The 25,959-nt window shown below is 45.0% G+C and overlaps 1 protein-coding gene and 1 long non-coding RNA gene across 2 annotated transcripts in view; one reads left to right on the top strand and one right to left on the bottom strand.

Annotated features, from left to right (window-relative positions):
* ptprn2 (protein tyrosine phosphatase receptor type N2) overlaps positions 1 to 10,023 on the top strand; it is a 132,236-nt gene extending 122,213 nt beyond the window's left edge. Inside the window, exons 19-23 of the mRNA XM_023804876.2 lie at positions 243 to 409; positions 3,264 to 3,317; positions 4,367 to 4,431; positions 6,292 to 6,365; positions 7,750 to 10,023. Coding sequence (XP_023660644.2) covers positions 243 to 409; positions 3,264 to 3,317; positions 4,367 to 4,431; positions 6,292 to 6,365; positions 7,750 to 7,821 — 432 coding nt within the window. The 3' untranslated portion in view covers positions 7,822 to 10,023. The remainder of the gene's footprint in view (positions 1 to 242; positions 410 to 3,263; positions 3,318 to 4,366; positions 4,432 to 6,291; positions 6,366 to 7,749) is intronic.
* Positions 403 to 21,506, bottom strand: LOC111840239 (uncharacterized). The gene is made up of 3 exons (XR_002837370.2): positions 21,279 to 21,506; positions 20,685 to 20,836; positions 403 to 696 (listed from the first exon to the last, which is right to left on the bottom strand). It is a non-coding gene; the product is annotated as an uncharacterized lncRNA (long non-coding RNA).
* Positions 21,507 to 25,959: the final 4,453 nt, after the last annotated feature.

The raw sequence follows: 25,959 nt of genomic DNA, 5'->3' as shown, positions 1-25,959 counted from the left end.
ACAGCCCCCCAGGCTCTCTTTGTTTTTGTTTTTAAGGCTGTTTTGCTGTTCCTGCATACATGTCCCTCCCTTTTCATTTATTGTAATGACTCATTTAACACGTCACTTTTAAAAATGGCTTAAATTTCTGGCAAAGTGTCTGAACCGCAGCGTGATTAATGATATATTCATTCATTATGCAGAGTTCATTATAAGAGTTAATGATCAGAATTTTCCTTCTGTGAATTCCCCCCCCACTAAAGGTGAACCTTGTATCAGAGCACATTTGGTGTGAAGACTTCCTCGTGAGGAGTTTCTACCTTAAGAACATGCAGACAAACGAGACTCGCACCGTGACACAGTTCCACTTCCTGACCTGGCTGAACCAGAACGTTCCGGAATCTAGTAGGACCCTCCTGGACTTCCGCAGGTATAGGAGCTTGCGGGCACTCGGGGTGACCTTCTGCCTGCCTTGTGGCGGTTTGAGCGGGTGCCTTGTGTTCTTGCGCTGCCTCTGGTCCTCTCTGCCCCGTTTCCTCGTTAACGCGATGCTTGGCTCTGCTGTGCGTTCGATGGCTGGCCCGGTAGCCGTCTCATGCTCCTCAGCCCCAAGGCACTGTTGCATTGGACAGGACAAAGCCAAATATCTGCCCCTCCCCCCGATTTACCAGTAGAAATTTCACCAGTGGGTTCCCCCTCCAAGTCCTCCTGGAAAACCTGAAATGAGATCCCCAAAATTAGAAGATCCATGACATGCGGACGATGTTTTGTTTGAAGCCCGATAAAGCGGAGTGACCGAATTTAGTGCTGTGGACTGGCAGCCGCAGACACCGGTACATGGTTACGCTCTCAGGGGAGGGGGGTGTGCTGCCAGCACCCCGGTGATGCCCCGGTTATAACTGCGGGAGCCGAAGCAGACTTTGTGTGGGAGGATGCAGGCTGAGAGCAGATGGAGAGAGATGCTGTCCTGGGGACCTAGCAGTGCAACACAGACACATACTCACAGACAGACTGTCACACAGATACACACAGACACACTCACAGACAGACTGTCACACAGATACACACAGACACACTCACAGACAGACTCACACAGAGATACGGACAGACTGTCACACAGATACACACAGAAACACTCACAGACAGACTGTCAAACATACACACAGACACACTCACAGACAGACTGTCACACAGATACACACAGACACACTCACAGACAGACTGTCACACATACACACAGACAGACACACTCACAGACAGACTGTCACACAGACACTCACAGACAGACTGTCACACAGATACACACAGACACACTCACAGACAGACTGTTACACAGATACACACAGACACACTCACAGACAGACTGTCACACAGATACACACAGACACACTCACAGACAGACTGTCACACAGATACACACAGACACACTCACAGACAGACTGTCACACAGATACACACAGATACACTCACAGACAGACTGTCACACAGATACATACTCAGACTGACAGATACGTATCCACAGACACTGACACACAGACACACACCCAGACACACAGACAAAGACACGCACACAGTGTTACACACACAGATGCATACCCAGACAAACTGACAGACATATATCTGTGCATTATTGTTTATGGTGTCAGACTTACCCAGACAGACAGACAGTACAGAGACGTACAGACTGATATACTCACAGCTTCACAGCCGCCCTCATTAGCTTCTCACTAACGCGTCAGTCTACACTTCGTGCCCATGCATTTTTATTAGATTCCTTATTTTAAAATTAAAATCGGATCCCGCCTCACCAAACACACCACTCACCTTTAAGTGGCTCGTCGCTATGGAGGTTTGCTCGATACATGCGGTTACACCTAATTAAATGCTTCCTAAATCCTACAGGGAGCAAATTAGCACAAAGGTAGAAAGTAATGGAAGTACACGCAGAAGCTTTCAGAGATATAAACTGCGGCCTCATCTTTCCGGGCGTGCGGCAGTATTTACTAACACGACTCCCGACCGAATGGGCTTTTTTTGTTTTAATTTGTATCCCTTTCCGCCAGCTAATTAGCGGTTGCCAGTGTCATTTTTGTGATGTTGCAGCTAGTAATATGAGCCCAGTTGCATAGTCACAAAAGTGATCATTGGAGACTGTAACTCTGCAGCAGGGGCTTATGGGAATTCCCTGTCCTATTTTTTACAGCCTCTGACCACCTCTGCCCTTTCGCTTTCGCTAATGATTTGCATGACTATCTCCTCTTTGCATTTTTATCGGCCGGCAGACTAAATACCTGATTCCTTTCAATGATTTACGCTTCTGGTTTTTGCATCGGTGACGTGTCTCTGTGGGTCAACTGTTGCTTACTTGGTGTTTATTTTTTTCCTCTGATCTGATTGGCTTTCGAGATGATCAGCTGCTTGTGTCGGTTCTTCCCTAATGTATGTCATCGCTCCTATTGAGGAAACACAGACTTTTCCTACAACGTATGCCGTTTATTTCTAAGGTTTTCAGGGCATTTGCGGTTATTGAAAGTATTTGGGGGGGAGGGAGTTCATTCCCCTGGCAGCTAATTACAACCTGAATTCAGTCCTTTTATTGGATTTTTCAGTCATAAACTCAGGTTTGTAAAAATGATAAAACAGCATCTTTCATACTTGGTATAATTATGTTCTTTTAACTTCAAATATTTTATATAGACATTAAACTTTACTGAACGATTTTATGATTTGTTACCTCAAAGAATTCTTAATGTATTCTGCAAAAAAATATATAATTAGGTTGATATATCGTTGAAATTAATCATTCTTAGATGACTTTTTTTTAAGTCGTCTTTGAAAGGTTGGTCTGAATTCCGTGTGTTTTAAATGTGCATTAAAAACAGTGGGTACAGAATAATTAACAGGCTGGCTGTCGCCATGGGAACGGACCCTTTGGACCTGCACATCAGTGAGGTCTGCGCATGTTTAATTCTTTTTGCAAAGGTCTCACCTCAGTGCTCCGCACCCCCGATAAAGCTATGCTTAATTTGAAGGCGCAATTAAATTATTTTAATTGCGTGATGGTCAGACCTGGAGTTGTAGGAGGCCTGTGGACGCCGTCAGTCCGTCAGGTAGAACATGCGAGACGAGGGCTTTCTGTCGCATTTCCCATGTACATTTGACTGGGCAACTCTGAGGGATGAGCTCGTCCTCAAAAGCTCACTCAGGCCTGTTATGGCGTAATATTATTTATTATTATTTAGATATATATTTTAATATTTATTTTTCCTGTTTCTCTTTTACAGAAAGGTCAACAAATGCTACAGAGGTCGATCTTGCCCAATAATTGTCCACTGCAGGCAAGTATAAAAGGAACAGGTGTGTGTGTGTGTGTGTGTGTGTGTGTGTGTGTGTGTGTGTGTGTCTGTGTTTCTGTGTGTGTGTCTGTGTGTGTGTCTGCGTTTGTGTCGGGGGGGGGGGGGAATGGGATTATCCCTTCATTTTAAATCGTATGATTTTGATGAATGGTCACATAAATACTTCTTTCTATCAAGCTGCAAATTTTGATGAAACCCAGTCATTTTAACGTGACATTAGTGACAGACTAAATATTGACGGGTTTAGGCAGTATAGTTGTTTAATGTCCATGGTGGCTTCGCCCTCGTTTATGGCTGATCGCCCACCACAGCCTGTCAGCAAGGTAAGCCGTGTGATGGTGTAAAAAGCATTCCATAAAAGCATCCGTTTACTTCCCAGGATAACAGTGATTTTAGCAACACAGCGTGTTTTTACAGAATAACAAAGAATAACACTTGAATTGCAGGTGGCTTTGGGGGCATGGCCTCTGAGGGGCGGGGGGTGTGCCCTGTGGGGTGTGCCCTGTGAGGCATTGCCTGTAAAGGATGTGGCCTGTGGGGTTGTGGCCTGTGAGGCATTGCCTGTAAGGGATGTGGCCTATGGGGCATTGCCTGTAAGGGATGTGGCCTGTGGGGTTGTGGCCTATGAAGCATTGCCTGTAAGGGATGTGGCCTGTGGGGGTGTGGCCTATGAAGCATTGCCTGTAAGGGATGTGGCCTATGGGGCATTGCCTGTAAGGGATGTGGCCTGTGGGACATTACCTGTAAGGGATGTGGCCTGTGGGGGTGTGGTCTATGAAGCATTGCCTGTAAGGGATGTGGCCTGTGGGGGTGTGGTCTATGAAGCATTGCCTGTAAGGGATGTGGCCTGTGGGGGTGTGGCCTGTGGGGCATTACCTGTAAGGGATGTGGCCTGTGGGGGTGTGGCCTGTGGGGCATTACCTGTAATGGATGTGGCCTGTGGGGGTGTGGCCCGTGGGGCATTACCTGTAATGGATGTGGCCTGTGTCTCAGTGCTTCATCATGCTAACAGTCCTCTCCTCTTGCTGCAGTGACGGCGCCGGCCGCACCGGGACCTACATTCTCATCGACATGGTCCTGAACAAGATGGCCAAAGGTGCGAGCCGCCCGGCATTCCCCTTCCTCTGAAACGCTTGCGTGGAGATGTCACCATGGCAACCCCCAGGCCTGGGCTCTCGGGGAGAAAGGGGGGGCATGCAATGCATTAAGGGATGAGTGAAGATTTTCCTGAACGCTAAATGGATATGAAGATACGGGGCGGGGGGGTCGCAGAGACACATTAGCGGTTCTGTGTTAGATCAGAATAAGTGTGTTATCTGAAGGCTGTGATATCTCAGGAGGCTTCTGTCAGCTGGCTCTTCAGGTGTTTATGCTGGCATCTGCTCTATTTGCCTGCTGTTACTAGTCAGTAGGGGGCGCCATGAAGCTCCAAGACACCCCAGTCACATTATTCCTTCTAGAAGCCTCATTTTATAGCACCAATTGGACACAATTTTATTTGGCATCTTCTTATTCTACTGCACTCCTCCTGCCTTCTTTACATCTGATAAAAATGGACTTTTTGTGGTCGGCCATCTTCACAGATCGGGTGCCGCTCGTCTGATGGGACTGTACGGTCTTAGTGTTGTTTATTATGGAATAATTCATGTGAAACTGCCCCAAAAGCAGGAAAGCCTAGAGCCTCCCCCCCCATGGGGAAAGGTCACCCATTTATTTGTCCTTAACCCTCCCCTCCCACCCTCGTTCACTTATGGGCCGGACGAGTGGAAAAACTCCAGCGTCCCTCGCCTTGAGGACAGATCAAAGAGCGAGGCGGCCATCTTTCCCTGCTGCCGTGGCCGTTCTCAGGCTGTTGGGCGATGGGCCGGGGGGGGGGGCGGTTCCGACAGGAATTTGGGCCTGGCCTGTTAGGCCCGGGTCCCTTTTGTTCGGGCCTGAGAATGGAGGGGCCCAGGTTGCCACTCCAGCCCGCCTCAGCTTGATCAAAAGGCCCCGCGGTCCAAACGGCCAAGCCGTTACCCCTCTCTCTCCCGGGATGAATTGTAAACCGCCCAAGAATGCTGCTTTCACTCCCCTCCCCAAAAAGCCCCCCTTTTGTACCATCGCACCCCCCCCCCCCCACCCCACCCTCGGCTGGGGAGTCCAGCACAGAGGGCGAGGCCGTTTTCAGAAGGAGCTCAACTATATCCCTAGCCTCCTTTCTTTGAAAACTCCCAAAGGACTTTCTGTTGGATTTCCTTGGAGGGATTGTGTGTGTGTGTGTGTGTGTGTGTGTGTCCCAGTCAATCTCAAATGAACCATTATACCTCTTTTCCAGAGTTCAGTTGATTAGAATCCTTCTAATAGTTCGGTTGTTAAGTTGTCCAAACTAAAGGTGGAAAAGCTTTTTTTTTTCTCCCCCTGCTGAAAAAGCCCATTTTTCAGAATTCATCGGCTGCATTGTCCCCCGCCCCCCCCCCCAGAATTATGTTCACATAACTGCATAATGGGCCGGCTGCCGGTAAGAATCGACTGGAGCACAATGCACCTCACAGCGCGCTTTCAAGTGGGAAAATGACACGAAAGAGCCGTTCGTGAAAAAAAGAATAATTTCCATGTTTGTGTGGAATGGAGATCCAACTTTTTTAGTGAGAAACAAGGGCCGTGTAAGAAAGGGGGCGCTCCATGGCCTGGGAACAAAGCAGGAGGTCCTGAAAAATCCCAAGAAATCTTTGTTAGCGACTTTCTTTCTGAAGCCGGCCACCATTGGCCAGTTGGGGCTGTGAAGGGGTGATGTCAACACAGACCAATCGCCGCCTGTTTTTGCTTCAGGCGGGATTTCAGTTCTGAGGTGGAGCCTTGAACAGAGGCCCTTGTGAAGGAGGCACTTATCCAGAAGTACTCCTTCGGCGCGAAGAGGCGCAGCGCGGGGCTGCCATGACCCCGCTAACCCTGACCGGCCTGCTGTCCTTTGCAGGTGCCAAGGAGATTGACATCGCCGCAACTCTGGAGCACCTCCGGGACCAGAGACCAGGAATGGTGCAGACGAAGGTACAGACCGCCGCTTCAATGGAACCCACAGGGGGCGCTAGGGAGCAGACTGCCAAGGACTGGGGGGGGGGGGGGGGTACTGGGACAAGAGGAACCGGGAGCATCTATTACCCAGAGCAGACCATCGGCGCTGAATGCCGTGGTCCGCTCCCTAAGGCGCGAGGCCCAGCGATTTGCAATTTGTACCCAGAGAGTGATGTATCCAGCCAGGGAGTGTGGCCAGTTTGTTTCAGACAGAGACCCATTGCACATTTTAATAGCTCCCAGCAGCCCCAGCGGGGCACAGCCCCCTCACTAACAGCGCCTCTATTTATAATCTGTATGTCAGCGCCGCCCTGCTGGGGGGGTTAGGCGGCACCAGGCAGAGCTGTGACCTTTCTCCCTTAGGCCTCGGGCTGTGGGGTGGCCTCTCGCAGGGCCGTGTGCCCCCCCCCCCCCGTGTGGGGGCAGGTGTCTGCTGTGGATGGATTTAAATGTAATCAGGCTTCTGCACCAGTAAGGACCCCTCAAGCTCATTTAGGGTTTAACGTCAGCCTGAGGATGGTGAGATGATACTAATGCCCGATAAAGTTATGAGACACAAAGACTCCTTATCTCTGAGAAAATTCAATCCTGACTGACGTCCCACACTATGGGTTCACATTGGCAGCGGGCTGGAGTCAAACGACGTGCGGTTTGTCTCCCCCTAGTGGTGGTTAAATTGAGTGGCTAAAACGCTGCACAGCACTTATAAATCATAACATAAACTGATTATTGTGTAGCAGCGCAGTTTCAGTATCAACTTAGATTTTATTTCATAACCAAGTGCTTCAGCCTGCATAGCTTATGTCTGTAATGGATTAAAGCTAAAATACATTTGAAGCCCCGTGTAGCAGGGACTAAAGGAGACTTTAATTTACTTAGCTAAACAGACGGTGATGGATCTCATCTGGCCTGAAGTGACAAAGAGTTAGCTCAGGCTTCAGTGATCCAAAGAGTTAGCTCAGGCTTCAGTGATCCAAAGAGTTAGCTCAGGCTTCAGTGATCCAAAGAGTTAGCTCAGGCTTCAGTAATCCAAGATGCTCATCTGCTTCCATTAGCTGGAAGGCCTAAAACTGTAATTTTACCTTAGATTTTAAAAGTATTTGACAGAAGGCATCTGTATGCTAAGACGAAGAACATAAAATGAAAGGGCATGGTCAAACTCAAGGCCCCGCCCAGCTTCCTGTTAGGTGAGTAAGAGGCTTCACTCTACACCGACCCCCCCCACCCGAGCTGTCAGCCTCACAGTGCCTAAGCAGGACAGCTCGTGGTCAGAATGCGGTCGATTCTGGAAATGGGCGGTTTCCCATGATGCCTCAGAGAATTAAGGGTGAAACAACACTGTCTGGTTCTCTCCCCGCAGGAACAGTTCGAGTTTGCGCTGACAGCTGTAGCAGAAGAAGTCAACGCCATCCTCAAAGCTCTTCCTCAGTGAGAGGCTTCTGGCCCTGTGCCCTTCCTCCTCCTCCTCTTCCTCTCTCCCCAAGGACCACCCAGCCCTACATGTCTCTCTCTGTGGATGTTGCACCAGAACCCTAACCTATTCTTAGCTGTCTCTCTCCCCTAAATCTCTCTCCCTCTTTCTCTCTCTCTCTCTCCCTCCCTTCTTTCTCTGGAGTTCTTCCCAAGCTGAAACTTCAATGTTGATAATGAAAACAGCTTAAAAAAAAACACCATTTCTGTAAATAGAGTACAGTAACTATCAGATTAAAAACGGTTTTAGATTGTGAGTGTGCATCATAATTTGGGTCAGGAAATCGTCACGTTTAGGCTGCCGGTGCTAACGGAGCCCAGGCCGTTCTGACCTTAGATGTATTTACCTGAGCTGTACCTATTATCCCGGCTTTTTAAGATATTCGGCTGCCGGCTGAGGTGTCGAAAATAGCCGTGCGTGAGCGTGCTTCCTCATGTGACATTAGGGACCATTAGAGGTGTATAGAAGTGCCAAGATGTGCGATGTTTCATCATTTCATCATTCGTTTCAAGCTGGTGAAGGCTAGACATTTTTCAGTAATAAATTACACATAAGCAATATAACGTTTCGTATTTGACGGCTAACTATTTTATTTGGACCCGTGTACAGTTATACGCTTAATGCGCAATCGGACATGAAGCCCTGCTCTACCATAATCTGCTGTTAGTACTTTGACCATCTTTGTGCTAATTAAATATTAGCCACTATCTCGGTTTTTTAGCTAACGTCCAGTTGCTGCTGCCGGTTTTGTGTTTCCCGCCCTGTGCTGTGATTGCCCGTATCTCACAGCCCGTGTTCTGCCGCGGGATTTTTCGGCTAAATATGCGCAGTGACGCTGCTGGTTTCACCCGTCTTGTTAACCGTCAGGTGAGCCGGACGAGGGACTTCTGAGGCATCGGTTGCCAGAGCGACGCTGATCTTGTGCCGGTTTCCGTGACGCCGTCTTACTATGTAGCTGAAGAATCGCTCTGGGAGACGGTAAAGGCACGTGCCGTGTGGAGGCCACTGGCATCGTACTTAGCCAGCTGTGCTAATGTTCATAGAACAGAACAGCTTTAGATGCCAAGCAGTGAGATCTGTTGTGCAAAATTAATGACCTGTAGCTTAATGAAACGCTTATTTTTCAAGCATCACCTTCATTTGGGTCAATTCACTGGAAAAAATGGGTTTTATTGTGATTTTTGGAATTTGGTCCAATGGCGTAAGGTTCTCATTTTGCAGAGGCTTGAATTTGCGCCCCTATAATTTTTGGGTCAGTGGTTTCAACCCGCTTTCCTGAACAGTAGTGACTGAGTAGCCGTTTCCATTAATTTTTTTATCAAGTCCTTCACCAATTACGTTTGTTTTGGTTTCTTTAAATCAATTATCACGTTTAGAAAAAAAACAGGTTTTGAAAGCAATGGTAAGATTTATAAGCCAGATGTTGGATCGTATATCCACATGGATCCTTGTGAAATCCGGAGAACATGACTCACGTCGACAGTCACTCAGTCTTAACGCCGTCCGTCTGCAGCCATACGGGGGGGGGGAAATAAATGCCGTTTGGGAGAGGAATCCATCCTCCACCGCGTGAGCGAAAGAGAGGTTTGAGGAGCGGGAACGCGGCTCAGCAGGCAGTGAGTAAGATGTGAGCGAATTAGCCCGGGAACGAGCCGGGAATGACGATGAGGACACCGCCATTGTGCCAGAGATACCCGAGCCGTCAGACGGCACGCGTGGGCCAGCAGATAAGCCAGTCAATAAACAGGTACGTCAGGGGAGGTCGGGGCCGCACACAAGCCAAGGATACTATCGCCACATTAAAGCTGTTTGTTTATCTAACGTTTTCACAGCAAAGGGTTGAGATAAGGTGCCTGTAGAAATATTTATCCTGATGTAATCCTTTGCATTTCCAAAGCTGAAGGTGACATTCATGGGGCTTGCGTTCTCCATCATCATCACTCCGTGATGCTCGTTTGATAACCGTACGTGTGGCTGATTGCTCGACCCTCCATTTTCTCTGCCCGCCGCCCTCGTGCGCACTCCCATTATTGTCCAGTTCTTTGTACATAACGGCCGAAATGACAGAAAAAGATATTTTTGTTCTATCTGTGTAAACAAAAGGGGAAAAAAAATACTTGTGAATAAAGTTGCTTTGTCTGTGGAAAACTGTGAATATTGAAATTGCGTCGCTGTCAGTTTTGCGTTAATAATTTCCACACTCGTGGCGAAAGACAGACTTGTTTTGCCAAGCCGAAGTGGATGTGTCACAAACACGCTGCTGTCATTGTGAGTAAAGAAGCACCTACACATTATCCCACGTCAGCCTGCTGACAGCGTTGCGGTGTCTACGGCGATGGACTGTACTCCATTTTGACATCACCTTCACGATATTCGACATCAATGCAATGGGACTCATGAGAATGCGGTCCGTTCCATTGTGACATCACTAGTAAAGCTGGGCCAATGGTCCCAAGTAGGTGCTTTTCAATTGGCAGGGAGGGGCTATTCCTCGGTGGACCAATGCCTCAGGACAATGACAGGATTAACAAAGCCACTTATCGGGTCTCAGAGCATTAACATAGCTTACTTGTCTAAAATTATGAGCCGGTTAGGTCAATCCGTCATACTCAGACGGTTTCAGAATTGGCTTAATGGCATCAATGGTTTATGCGCCAGGTGCTGTTTTTAGGTGTGAAATGCAAGGCTTGTGTGGGTACGATTCTTGGCATAAATGGCAGGGAGTACCCTTTTACTACACTGGGCATTCTGATTTACGGGGTGCTTTGGTGGGATTTTACACCACTGTGTCAGCCATCGAGTCGGCATTACAGTTTGAACTCCGTGGCACTATCCTCCAGGCATTTATAACCCGAGTGAAAAATTGATTTCGGTACAGAAATAAATGTAAAAAATGTCATTTTTTCTGATAAAATGCTGCATGGCTTCGTTTAAGATGATTCACCCCTATTTACGCCTGGGTCCGGAGTAGAGGTCTCGCTATTCTGTGATTCCTTAGAAATCTGTTTGGTTTGATTGCTCCTTTCGAAATCAGAAGGTGAAATTAAACTAAAGCTCGAGTGCCAGAGAAGCCCCTGTCAAAAATCATTTAACACATTTTTAAGTCTGGGGGGGGGGGGGGGAGGCAAGCATGCCGACTTTCTGGACCTGAAAATGACAGCCTGCTAAACAAGTTGTTCTGAACTTTCAAGGTTGAAGACGCAAAGTCCATAGCCACTACACACAGTGTGTATTAAAAAAGTAATCAAGACCAGCTGTTTGTGATAATCCATCCTTATTGTCTATCCATTCTCGAGGCAGAATCCCCCACCAAAAGGTTCTCAGTCCTAAAAGCTGTTCTTTTCTTGGGCCCTTCATCAAGGTACCACAGTAGCTCTTCAAATTTGGCATTAAAAAGACATTATGACCCAAACCGATTTTACGCCAAATCTCATTTCAACCCAAGCAGTTTTTGAAAAGATTGTTTGCATTAATCACTCTTTGACAGCTGAGCCATCAACCCCAAATGGCAGATTTAGGCGGTCAAATAGATTTCTTTTATTCTTTTAATTCTTCGGTGGATCAGGGTAAGTCACATTAGAGGGTAAGATTTAACTGACAAGAATCATTGAATACAGATTATAGAGCCTCGATAGCCACAAAGCCAGACTTATGAATATGTGTATGTGAGGTAACATTTACTGAGTGGATTCTGAGTCCACGGGTTCTCCGGAACGGGTTCCTACGGAACCGCGTCCGACAGGCCTGCCGTTTTAAGCGCGGCGCGTACACCATTAACGTGCCGCTGAGCTGCTGTCCTATAGCCAGCTCCGTGGTCGGCATTAACGGTGATACGCGGTGCCGTGACTCATACGGATTCAGTGCAGGCTGAACCGCGCTTCTCGAGAAATCCAATTATCCCGCTGACAACACAGAATAGCTCTCTCTGAAAATACAGACTGCAGACACCATTAAAAACAACTCGCGGGTCCCAGTATAATTCGGGGTCCACCACTGGAAATTGGATATAAAGAGACCTACTTTCTAAAGTCAATAAGCCCTGATTATGCACCCCCCCCCCCCCAGTAAAAAGCAGCCTCAGCACACCATCTGTGTGTCGTCGTTAGTAGAAGATGAAACCATGAGCTACGTAAAACGGGCAGCCGGGAAGCTAGCAGGCTGACATCCGATCTGTTTAATGTATGTTGTCGGGTTGGAGTATAAATAGGATCTCGACGCTTTTTTGTAGTTTTGTTCTCAGTGAGGGCAGTGGGTCTAGCAACCCGTAATTTTCATTATTTACGTAACTCCGTTCTTCTTTGAAGCTAGCTAGAAGCGATGTAAAACATCTGTAGGTGTTGTGGATTCAGATGATATCTTCTACGGCCCCTCCTGGAAACAGGCAAATGAAATGGGCCACTAGCGTTCCGTGTGTCCTGGTTAATGGCGGGAACATCCCCCCCCAGCCCCGTACCGAGGCTCCCAAACGGCTTTTAACAGTCTGGCCCAGACGCTCCCTCTGCGCGAGGACCTCTCCCCCGCCATCTTGCCGGTCATCTTCATCAGTGTCATCTCTGGGGGTGCCCGGCGCGACCCCAATACTGCGACCTGCCACTCACCGCGATGGAGTTTACCCACACGCCCGTGCGTCCCTATTCACCGGAGACTTTAACTATTTGCATACAAAAATTGCTTTCTCCGTGCTTGATGAAGAAAGCCTCCTCTACGTAATTACAATCGATAAGGAGATCGCTGACAATTGTGTAATTGCAAATTAGAATGAAAATCTAAATTGAAAGGGAGAATTAGAAAGGGGGGGGGGCAAGCTGTGTCAAAACTGAATGCTACTTATATTATCTATCTTTATATCTATATCTGTGTATATATGTGCATACAAACCTAGATATAAATATATAGATAGACAAAGTAAGTATCTTCCAGTTTGTGTGTGTGTGTGTATATATGTGTATGTATATATATATATATATATATATATATACACACACACACATATATATTACACACACACACACACACACTCATTGTCCTATCTGCATATATACACATTAAAACATTTGACTAGATGTAAGACTTGCAGTCGTAATATCGGTGAATAACCACTTGCATCATTTAAATATAACATGCAAGAGTTATATAACCACAAACGTATTATGCAGTTGCCTGGACAAGTTTCTTTTGTATGCTAATGTATCAAACTACTGACATGAAAATCAAATCTGTTAGCAGCTCCACTGCCGTCTGCGGGGCTGCTTCACCACAGTGTTTGAAACAACAAAAAGACCAAAAATCATCATCCAGAAGCCTACAATTCATCCTAGACTGCGTGTAGAAGTGAGAGTGTCTTTGAATACTGTGACACGTATGCTGTTTTATGCCTATAAATCCTAAATGTTGCTTCAAACTGTGCAAAACTCATGTCTGTTTACAAGTTCACATTCTTCTAAATTTGCACATGTCCTGTATCAAGATAATTATTATTTATTGAACTGCGACCATCACCAGGGGCAGAATGAATCTGATTATTAATCAATTCCTTGCATTTCTACAATAACGCCAAGTATCCTCAAACTGTGTTCTGCGACATTGACTCAGAGTATCTATGGGTCCATGTGATTGTTCACAGTTGTGGGTGAAACACCCTCACTGTGGAGACCCTCAATCCTCCAAGCTCTTTGGCTACATTCTGCTTTTTTTCCACCCGTGGTGCCTCTAGTTGTCCTACCAGCCTTTTGTCACGCCTCTATAAATAATCCCAGGGATCAGAGTAATCATTGTCAAGCCCCCCACTCTCCCCCAGCTTTCCAGGAACAAATAACTAATATTGACCTTTGACCTTTCCTCTGCATACAAATCGACATCGGTATTCTGGAGCCACTGTTGTGGCAACTGGGACAACGCAAACGCCGGCTCCCAATTTAAAACTCCCGAGTTTTTAATGAACCTAGAAGAAGAGGTTTGAGGGAGAGTGAGCCTGAGCTCATCTGCATTACAGATTAGGCCTCTCTGAGAAAATCATCCATCCATAATTCATTACATGTTTCCTGCGGAACCTGGAGACGGCGGCGATCCTAGCAACAGAATCCTAGCAACTGCAACAGCTCTCCCCAGCCAATCAGGAGCTCGGGTGTCTCCACCAATTCAGCCAATCGAAAGAGGCGAGAGAGGTAATGTAATGTAATCCCACCCACAAATGGCTGAAATGACATAGACCGCAATGCAATGAACTTGTTAAGCCCAGACTTACTTTTAGCAAATTAAAAGAGGTTTTTACAGTCAAGTAAGAACTGTAAGTAAGGTAAGAAATTCGGTACTGGTGGGAATGCAACACAAATTTGAATTTTAAATTATGTTATAGATTATTCGTATTTCAAAGCGATTAATCGTGATTATGGTCAGAAGTAGTGGAGTCATTATAAAGAAAATTATAGAAAATAATAAGATAAGACAATGATATTCGCCAACCCATAATTATTATAAATATATTTCGATGTGTGATTAGCACTGCTGCCTCATGCGTCCAGGGTCGAGGGTTTGAATTTTCCACATGCTGCATGGGATTTCTCAGGGTCCCTGGAATGGTTACATTGCCTATACTGTGTGCATGTAGACTAGCATCTAGGGTGATCACCAGCCTTATGCTGCCTGGAATATTCTCCAACCCACCGCCTAACTGGGGTAAATGGCTCTAAGACTCACGGCTAATTCACTTAGAGGGTGTTGTGGAGCCCTGTGCCCTCATACTTCCAGGTTCTTGACTGTGAAGTTCACATGCTGCTTAGGTTATCTGCTGGCTCTAAATAGCCCTTAGTGCAGGGGTGGGCAATCTTATCCAGAATGGGCCGCTGTGTGTGCGGGTTTTCGCTGCAACTCCCTAATTAGGTCGCTAATTAGAGGACTGATCGGCTGAAGAGTCCTCACACCTGGGTTTGAACAGCTGACCTACAGGTTATCCCAAAAACCTGCACAGACACCGGCCCTTTGCGGATAACATTGCCCACCCATGCCTTAGTGTGTGACTGTGAGTCCTTATAAACCATCCTGTCTGGATGTGTCCCTGTGATGGATGAGTACAGCTGAGGAAATGAATGCATGTGAGTTATATCTCAGCTCACTAATCATATATTATCATGCTCGAGCATTGACTTCTCCGCTTTTAATCTACTTTTTCATTTTCACTTAAAAAAGACCTGTAGCTTATTATAAATAATGAACAGTACATGAAGTTAAGAATGATGCAGATCAAGTCCAGTGTACAGTATATATGTTACGCAACCCGTGTTCTTAACCGGGCGTCAACCCGTTACGTTCAGAACAAGCCACGTGTGTGTGCCCAATTCTCTGCTACCACACCTCCAAATTCCAAGTTTTCTGTCTATCCCTGTAAACGGGGAACGACCCTTAGTCTTTCTGTGATGCCGATTCTCCGGAGCCATGATCACCTGAAAGACCAGCAGATGTTCCATGATTCCTTCAAGGGAGAGCTGCCTCCAAATAGCCTTCATACGTAACATAACAGTCTAAGCCAGGCCTTGGTGTAAGTGGTGACAAGCACATAGAGACGGGATTTTAACGATTCGCCACAAGGATAAAATCCCTAACCCTAACCCATCTGGACTGGAAAACATCTCCAAAAAACTTTCTCTTTTGGCATATTTTTTGCTCATTAAGGTAAGGCAGACTGATGAATCCTGTGTAGGATGAGCTCACAGTCCACTTTGTGAGGGTAGCTGTGGGTATTTGAGTGAAGTGGACATCCAGTAATGCACTTTGGGACACCTCTAAGAGGGAAAGACAAGTCATTACGGGCGTCTTGTTCATTCTCGTGGGTGGGCAGGGACATTAGCACCTCCGAGATTACTTTCACTTAATTGGCATTTGTGAAGCCGGGATTGTGGTCACCGACCCATTATACATTGTGTGACAAAGCGCCCCCCTCCCCCTTCTCCCCCTTGACTGGCTTCAGCCCTCTAATCTAGTTTAAATAAGCAGGAGCTGATGACTGAATCCACACACCAGCAAGCACATCCAAAACAATTTAGTCTCACAGAAACACACGCGGCCCCTTCAGCCCCCAGCCCTGTGTAACCTCGGCAAATCGTGCAACTTTGTCAAATCGTACTTTTGACGTTTTTTTTAAACAAGTAAAACTAAGTTTTTGTTAGTGCTTAAACACCAATACTAGGCTCAGATCTGTGCTAGTGTAGTCTAGTTAAGCTGGTGTAATCAAATCAATGCTACTGTTATTACAAGTAGAAGTGCAGTCTCAGGAATCTCCTTTGACATTTTTCCATTAGGAGAAAGAGGAAACTACTCTGGCGCCCCCTGTGGTGAGACCCTGTTCCCGCATGTTCTTGATAGGAGATAAATCCATTGGTGGCAGTGACACTTTAAACTCAGCCACCAGACCCTTGTGAAAACTAAACATACATAAATATAAATGAGCCTAAATAACTGGCAGCCTGTCCATTGCCCAGAATTACGCCAATTGCTGCCTGCAATACCCCCCCCCAATCCTGAGCAGGATTAGTAGTTGGAAGATTGCTCAACCTAAATCAACATGCATGCATGCATATATATATATATATATATATATATATATATATATATATATATATATATATATATGTATATATATATATATATATATATGTATATATATATATATATATATATATGTATATATATATATATATATATATGTATATATATATATATATATAAATTAGTGATGGAAATTAGCCTGACTGCATGTGTTTGGACTCCAGGAGGAAACCTGCACAAGGGGGGGGCGCGCAAACTCCACACCCCCAGAGCAGAAATAGGATTTAGACCTCGACCCGGGAGGCGAGAGGCTACAGTGCCCCCCAATGAGCCAGCGTGCCCCCCTACATTAAATATACATTAAGTGTGGTTTACTATGATGTTTTTAATTTCTAGCATTTTGAGATTCGTTTCAAATGTTAAGTGCTTGACAAATAAAAACGATAATAATAATAATATTACATTAAGTATAAAAGAGCTGTAAAATCTTTCATGGTCTATGACAGGTTCACATCTGTTGGACAGCTGTGTCCCAGTGGAGACCGGCCCGATAGGAACGTGACACTCTCACATCCCAAACCCCAAGTGTATTTTGTTCTGGTCACACATGAACAAGGTGTGTCATACCCTGCTTGACATTCACTGACATTCACATAAGGAATCCCTTGGTGATCTATGACAGTTAGAGCACGGTATGAGCTTGTATTTATTGATAATTACCATTGATTCGCAGTAGTGATTAATGATAGTGATTATTAAGAGTTCATGAAGCGAATCCATCTTTGTGGTGTCTCCTCACTGAGACTGCAAACAGAACTGCGTAGCCAAAACCGATACAGATTTGTAATATTTCCATTTATCAGGCAGTGTGTGAATAATGCCCTTTGTAGAAAGTTATAGTGTTAAATACTGATTAAAGCATCTGGAATTAGATTATGGAGAAATCCAAACAGTGGCTGAGGTGGGGAGGGGGGCCGGTGTGGGGGAAATTAAACTAGGAGTGAAAGCAAATGGGATCCTGCCTTTCCAGTCGCTGAAGGCTGGGAGTCAGCAGGAATGTGGCATGAGAGCGGATGGGAGTGGACGTCACTGACAGAATTCCAGTCAGGATCAGAAGGGGGCGCCCAAGCAGCAGTGAAGGACATGGAGCTCGGGGGTCACCAAATAAAAAAAGTGTTTTTCATCTTTTTCATCTGACACTCCCCCCCCCCCCCCCACCACTCAGCAAAGTTTTACCATAGGGAAACCGCCCCCCCACACACATAGCTGAGTATCCCTGAAATACAAAGTCTGCTGTTACATTGCTGGTTTGGGGGAGAAAGGGGTTGTGGGACGTGAGCAATGTTTTTTTTTTTTGGGTGGGGTGGGGGGGGTACACATCCTCACCGGCTCCCACACGCCTGTTTAGATGTTTGAGGACCACTGATACAGAGACAGAGAGAAGAATGAAAGTGACGATGGTCATTCCTACAGCCCTTTCGGAGTTCAGCTGCCAACGTTTCATTCACAGTTTATTCCGTTCCTGTGTTGCTCGAATCGATGCTGGGCACGTTGCTGACAGAGAGCCCAGTTAAGCTGAAGCGCAGCTATCTCACAGGCTGTGCTTCCACTTAATGTGCACGTAAATCTCATAAAAACACTCCCTGTGCCACGATTGTAGTTTTAGTTTCCATCGATCGTCCCTTTGCGATCTTTTGATCTTCTGTAAGAGCACACATAAACAGGAAAGAACAGGTGCATTATGGGTGCGTGCAACTGTGCAACTGTCAGTATTTTGAGATGTTTAAAAAAATGTATCCATCTTGCATGCAGAGTTGTAGCCTGGTACATTATATGGACAAAAGTATTGGGATACATCTCTTAATCATTGAATGCAGGTGTTTCATTCAGACCCATTGCCACAGGTGTACAAAATCAAGCACCTAGCCATGCAGTCAGGTTTACAAACGTTTGTGAGAGAATGGGTCATTCTGAAGAGCTCAGTGAATTCAAACATGGTTCTGTCATAGGATGCCACCTTTGCAATAAGTCAGATATTCCACGGTCAACTGTAAGTGGTGTTATTGCAGTGTAAGTGTTTATGAACAATAGAAACTCAGCCACAAAGTGACAGAGCACATGAAGTAACAGTGCGGGATTGCCGAGAGCTGAGGGGCATAGTGCATGAAAGTCACCACACTGCCACTGGACTCTGGAGCAGTGGAAACGTGTTCTGTGGAGCGACTGGCCCACACAGAGTCCTGACCTCAACCCCATAAAACACCTTTGTGATGAGCTAGAATTAAGATTGCAGGCCAGGTCTTTACATCCAGCATCAGTGCCTGACCTCACAAATGCTCTTCTGGATCAATGGACAAGAAGAGTGGCAGCTGTTATAGCTGCAAAGGGGGGGGGGGGGGAGCAACTCCATATTGATGCCTGTGGATTTAGGATGGGGGGTCATAAAAGTTCCTGTGGATGTAATAGTCAGGTGTCCCAGTACTTTTGTAAATATAAGCAGGAAGCATGGGGTGACACTTTAGACAAGTCAGATGACACTTTAGACAAGATTGCAGGACACAGAATCATACATGTTATCACAGACTAAGAGCGATGTAGAGATTCACCAGTGTGCTTTTGGACTACAGGGGGAAACTCGTCAGAGGAAAAAAGTCACTGGTTTACTATTCACTGTCCTCTAGTCACTGTATTACGTGGGTCATTCAAGTTTCACTTTGTGTACTTCGGAAGTACTGAGGACCTGGGCTGTATTAAGCTCAGAAAGGCCACCACTTGCTGTGGAACGATCCATTTTGAGACCTTCTGTGGGAATGATCACGCAAGTAGAAAAACCCACACCACCATTTATTCACACCCTGCATCGTCCAAGTTTTACCTATTTAACCTTTATCTTACTGATTTATCTCTCCAGGGCATTTTCATATTTTCATTCAGGGACGTTTGACTAAAAACGGGGCTTTGACTGAAACCGTTCTAGCTCAGTTGGCACATAAAAGATTTACGGAGCGGCTAAGAAGGCCTGAAAGAAAGCAGATGAATTGCATGTTGGGCAAATGGCTCTGAACAACTGTTATGTGAAACCCCTCACTCAGCCTGAGCATCCATTATTGAAGGTCTGTTCCAGGCCAGTGAGCCAGTCCAGACCAGTTCTTGTCACTGACCTCTCTAGTTTCTCAGCTTCCTCTACTTGGTGACGTGGAGTCCTGGTGGGAGGTCAACACAACGCAGCAGCCAAAACGAAGAATTTACACAGCGTGTTACCGCAGGCTCTGCCAGCCAAAGCCGCTTCCCTTCTCAGTCTCTCTAAAGATCTCTTCTCTTATTCTCTTCTGTACACAAGACAATGACACCGTACTTCCACATATAGGCGTACTGTCAAAACTCAGCCAATTCAAATTAAATTAAAATAATACATATTTTATTGTAAATAACTGTCTATTAATATAGTGCATTGCTTCCCTTATGCTGATTTTAGTCTTGCTGAGCTCTCAATTAGTTAAGCTTGATCAAGATATTAATTGAATTTAGTGCACAATTCAAATCAGATTACAAAATAGATTAAATGGGAACTTGTAATATTTCTTAATTGGCCTGAACCAAATTAAACATGTTCCAGTTATTTCATCATTTGTAAACTTTAGCACATATGAGTATACGTTGTAATTAATTAACATTATCTTGTTGAGATTGTTGAGATAATCATTAACTGAATGATCATTGACCATGACCATAATTCATTTTAAGGGCCAATAACTAATTCTTTTTAGCACTGCGTTTGTTCTTAAAAACATTTAAAGCCACAAATTAAAAATATTCAGTTCACACATTAAGCTCAACATAATTCTGATTGTGCTGTTACTTTAATCAACAGCTCAATCAGCTTAATTAATAAAGAACCCAGCTGGACTAAAATCCAGCGTGAAGACAAACAGTGTGAGCCACCGACAGAAATTGTTTCAGTTGTTTCTACAAAGCAGCTCAATCCTGTCCTTGTCAATCCTTGTCAATAGTTTTAATCACTATGCTGTGTGCATCATATAACCATGCTACAAGAAAATCACAAAAAGCGATTATACTCCTCGTACCACACCGGGGGTTCAACAAAGCCAACTCCCTACCTGTTTGTGCTGAAAGGATAAGAATTATGTTGCTGACCGATCAAAGTCCCTAACATGGCACTTGGCACTGGGATGGCCCACTAGGGGGCGATATCCTTACTAACGCACAAACAACCCCGCCTCCCGGTTTTCTATGCAGAGGAGAAGCTGTTTATAGATTCTTACCTCCAATCTGCTGTGGGGTTTGCGGCTTGTTATCTTCTTCCTCCTCCGCCTCCTCCTCCTCCTCATCTTCCTGGGGAACATCGGCTAGGACGCGGCCAGACCCAGGCTGTCGCGCCCTGTATCCTCCAGAAGCGCTGCATCCGCTGCACCCGCTGCACATTGACAGGCCAAAATTCACTGTATAATTCTTCGAGCACAGACATTGACTTTCCATGCATAAACCACTGGCTTTTTAGCCTCATCCTTAACCCTTTTAAACATTGAAAGCAATCACGAGTTTTAAAATCCTCCGACTACGTTCCATTTTGCAAGCCATAAAGGTGCATTATTCATATTATGATGTAGGTCATCTGCTTAAAGTCAGTGGAAATTATTTAATGAGTCGAAAACAGGTCCAGTTATACACAGTTAAAACAGGACAGAGGCAGATGGTTGGTGCAGCACAACGCCAAAGTCAAGCGTCACATGGTATTTATTTCCCCTCTGAAACGAAACATTAAAAAACAATCAATATATTCAAAACGCTCAACGTTTCGTTGTTCGCCAGCCAGCTGTTCCACCATATTGTATTCAGTTCTATAAATAATTTTCTACCTTGGTCGCCCTTGATTTGGGGTCCCGGGGGGCTGCAGGGAGGGTCTTTGATGCTAAAGATGCTGAATCCTTAATGAATTCGCGGTCCGGAGGCGTCCAGACTCGCTCTTAAAAAGCCCTTTCTTTCTTTTCATGCTCCCTCCTTCAATATTCCGTTCACAATTATTGTGATTAATCATGTAAATAAAAATGAGATTTCTTTATTCCTTTCGCCTAGCGATTTACATTTATATTGAATTAGCGGCGGAGGAGGGAATAAAGAACGGTGATTATACGGCGAGATTACCGGCAGATTGCGCCGCCATTGTGTCGGGTAATTAAAGCGGGGGTGGGCGAGAAGGACTGCGTGCCCCCTGGCTTCGCTCGTGTCATTTACAATACAGTCTGCCACCTTCCCTTGCCCCTGTAAATATTTAATAGTCGTGTATGTTTAATAGCCACACAAATTAGACAACAAAGATAAAGTCTCGGTTGTAAAATCTTAGTGCTTCTTTATTATTTTCCGTCTGCTTCACGTGTTCTTAAAATAGCCGGTATTTTAGTTAAACAAGGGGCTCGCCGGAATAATTCTTTCATGGATGAGACGTCTTCATTTTGTTGCAGACTGCAGGTTAGACATAGTGACCCATGCAGACGCCCAGTCACTGCGCCTCATTTTACGGCACGTTGCCCAAGGCCTGAAAAGGAGGGGGTTGGCCTATAATTTATAATATGGCTACAATAAAACTGGAGAATGACAAGGGTGGTGTGATCTAACACGAAATATATATGATAAAGCATATTTATCAGCGCTCATCGGCAGTATAATTCAATTCGCTTTCTAATGTTATTTTAAGAATTTCTAGCGTAAGTTTGAGAATTATTGTAATATTGTAGGATGTAGGTGTCTGAAATGAAGAGTTGCTTTGATCGCCAATTACAGGTTACATTGTAGCGATCAACAATAAATATTCTTCCGGGAAATTAGCGCGTGTAAGACTGTAAGAGAGACGTCAGCTCCATCCCCGATTCATCACCATAGAAACGGGTGATTGACAGCAGCGATGCCTTCGGTTGGCGATCTGCCCCAGTGGGCCGGATAACCGAAACCCGGTGGACCAGGAGGGATCCAAACATCCACGAAATTTAAAAAGCACCGTAGCATGCAAGTGTCACACTTAAACATCCGAAGTCGCGTCGTGGATTTCATTATGGGTTATCAACATCACACGTTGTGTTGTTTTAGGCTTGCTTTCAAATGAGATCTTTCTAAAGCATGTCTGGGCCCACATATAGAGGTTTGTATGTGCGAAGACAGGTCGAGTTTTTAAGATCCCTAATTAGGCTACGTCCTTTCCAGAAAAGCCCGGACCCGGCTTGATGCTCTTACAAAGTCTTATCTCGTCACTTCGCGAGCTGCATACGAAAAGGTGATTATAGAAATCAGAAAGGCAATAGAAGTGCAGGGTCTGGAGAGGAGCTCGCTGAGTCACATCTGAGCGCAGCGTGAAGAGGGATGACGACGTGAGTGTCCCTCAAATTAGCCTTAAAACCGCTATTCGTCCTTCACTCCCAACGCCCTGCACTAATAACGATGCATCTGACCGCTCCATGATAAACGCTCTAATTATGCACTATCGTGTTTATCCAGATAGAGAGATTTTATTTGCATAGCCTACATAGTATACACTACTTACTTAATCAGTGTCCATTATAACGGCAAAACCTAGTGAAGACTAATATTGCAAAAACAAAGCACGCTAAGAAAGAAATTATCATTCAACTAAAGAACAAGAAATGAACCATTCAGTATTTTATACCCACTGAGTGTGTCTATTGGGCTATTTTCGATTTCAAGGACCCGTTTTTATTTAAGAAGCAAATTGCTTGCGAATGCTCCTGCTTTTCGATGAACGAAATGACAGCCGTCGTCGCTCTTTTGAAATTCTTGTCCCTTCAGCGGGCTGTCGGTGCCCCGGCGAGTGGGGGCGCACTATAATTAACACGCCGCGCGCCCCCTGACCTCCGCACGCCGCGCGCTTCCTGACCTTCGGCGTGACCAGCCGGTTCAGACCCCGCAGCGCAGGCTGCGCTCGATACCCCTTCGCTCCGCTGCCTCTCGCCTGCTTTTTTTCTCGCCGATCAAGGCTGTGTAACTTGTTTAATGCAAAGAGAACTAAGATTAATAAGGTCCATTATAGGGCTGACATCGTCGCGGATATGAATGAGTTTTTTTTTGCATGATTTTTATCCTTGACATATGATAGTCCTTTACGTTCGCTATGGCTACTTTAAAGGTGCATTTCTTTCTCCATTACAGAACAAAATACGGAGTTGACGTATTGTGTTAGGAAACAATGAGTGAATTCAGAATGAAATTCGTATCGAGAACGTGTAATCCGAAGGTCTATACGCTCGTTGTTTTGTATGATGCTATTATATTTCATATTAACTTTGAATTTTGTGGGGAAAATGAATGACATGAAATATGTACCCCCCCCCCCCCCCAATACACACACATACACACACTCCCAACCTCCAAAACAGCTTAAAAGCTTTATAAATCTATAAAGTAAAAGCAACGCCGTCGGGTGCACTAATTACTTTGACATTTTCTATATAAACGTCTTGTTGGCAGTGATACCCTGGGGGGAAGATGAAGGTTGCGAGGAAAAGGCATTATTTAAAATTCATTATCATACACGGAAACTAGTCATGAATAATACAACCTTTCAGCATCAGTCTTCTGTCGAGGATGGTGGATTCGAATTATATTTAAGTAATGTAATTTTCACATAATTACTTTCATTGCTTGACAAAATAGAGTAAATATTTGTTAACCAAAACCTATTCCGCCTGGGCTTCAGACTTCAACCCCCACTCCCCCCCCCCCCACGCGCGACCCCATTTATAAGCATAAGCTTTTGGATGGACAGATGGATGGATGGATGGATTGATGGATGGAAAGCTCAATGAACATTTATAGCGTCCAGCAGAGGGAGATATTGTATTATAAAAGACGCTAAGCCTAGCGTAAGGACGGCTAACGGTACTTGAGTCACAAGCGTAAAAAGTCCTCATCATCCATAGCTTTAATATTCAGCAGTTGAAACAATATCAAATGCCATTATTACGAATAATGCATAGGCCTACTAATATTGCTATTAGTATTTTATTTTAAAATATAAAATTATCTTTCTAGATAATTTAAGTAATACCTGCTAATACAATTTGCTAATAATATTATTCGGATGAGTTGTTCAAATAATAAAAAAATCTTTTCTAATTCAAACAAAACGTGATAAATCCAGGCCAATTTACTGCACCACCAATCCGTTTCAATAGAATTATTTTACTCAGTAGGCTAGTTTCATTCACAGTCAGTATTAGTTACAAAATTAATGTATAATTTATGACGCATGTTTTTTTTCTCTGTTTTTTTTCTTCTGTTTTTGTGTATGTGTGAATATGGAGCGACGCATGTTGGTGAGTATCCTGTTTTTCACTAGATCTACTTTCGCATCCCGGCTGGGTGTGTCTATGGTTGTGTCTTGGCGGTCCCGACCCCCCACCACCACCTGTCATTACGTCACCACAAATCTCCTTTTCGATTGGCTGATTCCGAGATTACCACTTCCTTCAAATGGCTTGTTAAACACCGATGCGGGAAACCATTCACGTTGCTTTTGTTTCGTACTTTTCTAACTGTAAACTTCTCCCTGGTCATTCGTAAGTATGCCGTTTGTTTGATTTATCTTGTCCTTCTTTATGCCGGGGTAGGGATGTTTTGTGTATTTATTTTAAACTTTCTGTATAGTCAGGTTTAAAAGCTTATTCTATTTAGTGTTGGCCAGGTCGGCCCCCGAAGCACCCGTATTTACCTTCATTAATAAATTGGAAATAGTCAAAATTGTTGTGTTCAGTGCTTTGTTACATTTAATTTCTGGATGTGGTTTTAATCAGTTAGTTATATTAGCTTTGCTCATTATTTCTCAATGGGCCATTTCTCACCCTGGTCCTGAAAGTTATAAATGCGTTGATTTGAGTCGGTGAGTTTGTGATTCATTCCCCTTCCATCTGGTGCATTCAAGTGTTGTATTAAGAAGTGAGGATTGTGGATTGTGCTATACGGGTGTATTTGCTCGGGGTCTGTGACTGGAAGGTCGGTTGCACCAGTAGGGGGCGATCAGTACCGCACATTCTAGCATTAACGGTGGTTTCCTCGACCATTCAAGTGCCAACTGGACACAGCTAGTAACCAGTTATTGATATAACTGGGGGCGCGTTTCCCAAAAATAGTTAGATCTATTAAGTTGCGATGCAAGTGTTTGCCGAAAGCATAGTTCGAATTATGGTGATGCAGGTGTTTCCCAAAAGCAAAGATAGCGACCATCTGCGAACGTTCTTTCTAAGTTGTGCATTTCGAGCTGCAGCGGTCGAGCTTTAGTTAGAAGCTTAGGTGTTATCGATGGCGGAAAATGCAGCCAATGGAGGGTAATCGCCTGCTGAGTAAGGGGGAAATATTAATCTTGCTGTACACACCTATGTATCGTGTCGGGTGCTTTGAAAATGTAGTTATAAGAGTACTTTATATGTACTTCTCCGTTCACGAGCATGGTAGCCAATGATTGGAGAGGATGTTGTTTACCCACTTTTTGTGCTATATGGTAGAATTCACTGCATCTATATTTAGGGCTGCGAG

The sequence above is a fragment of the Paramormyrops kingsleyae genome, chromosome 4 (genome assembly GCF_048594095.1).
Source record: "Paramormyrops kingsleyae isolate MSU_618 chromosome 4, PKINGS_0.4, whole genome shotgun sequence".
In the NCBI taxonomy this organism is placed as follows: Eukaryota; Metazoa; Chordata; class Actinopteri; order Osteoglossiformes; family Mormyridae; genus Paramormyrops; species Paramormyrops kingsleyae.
Note: the sequence above shows the minus strand (reverse complement) of the source record. Positions and strands in the feature narration are given on the sequence as shown.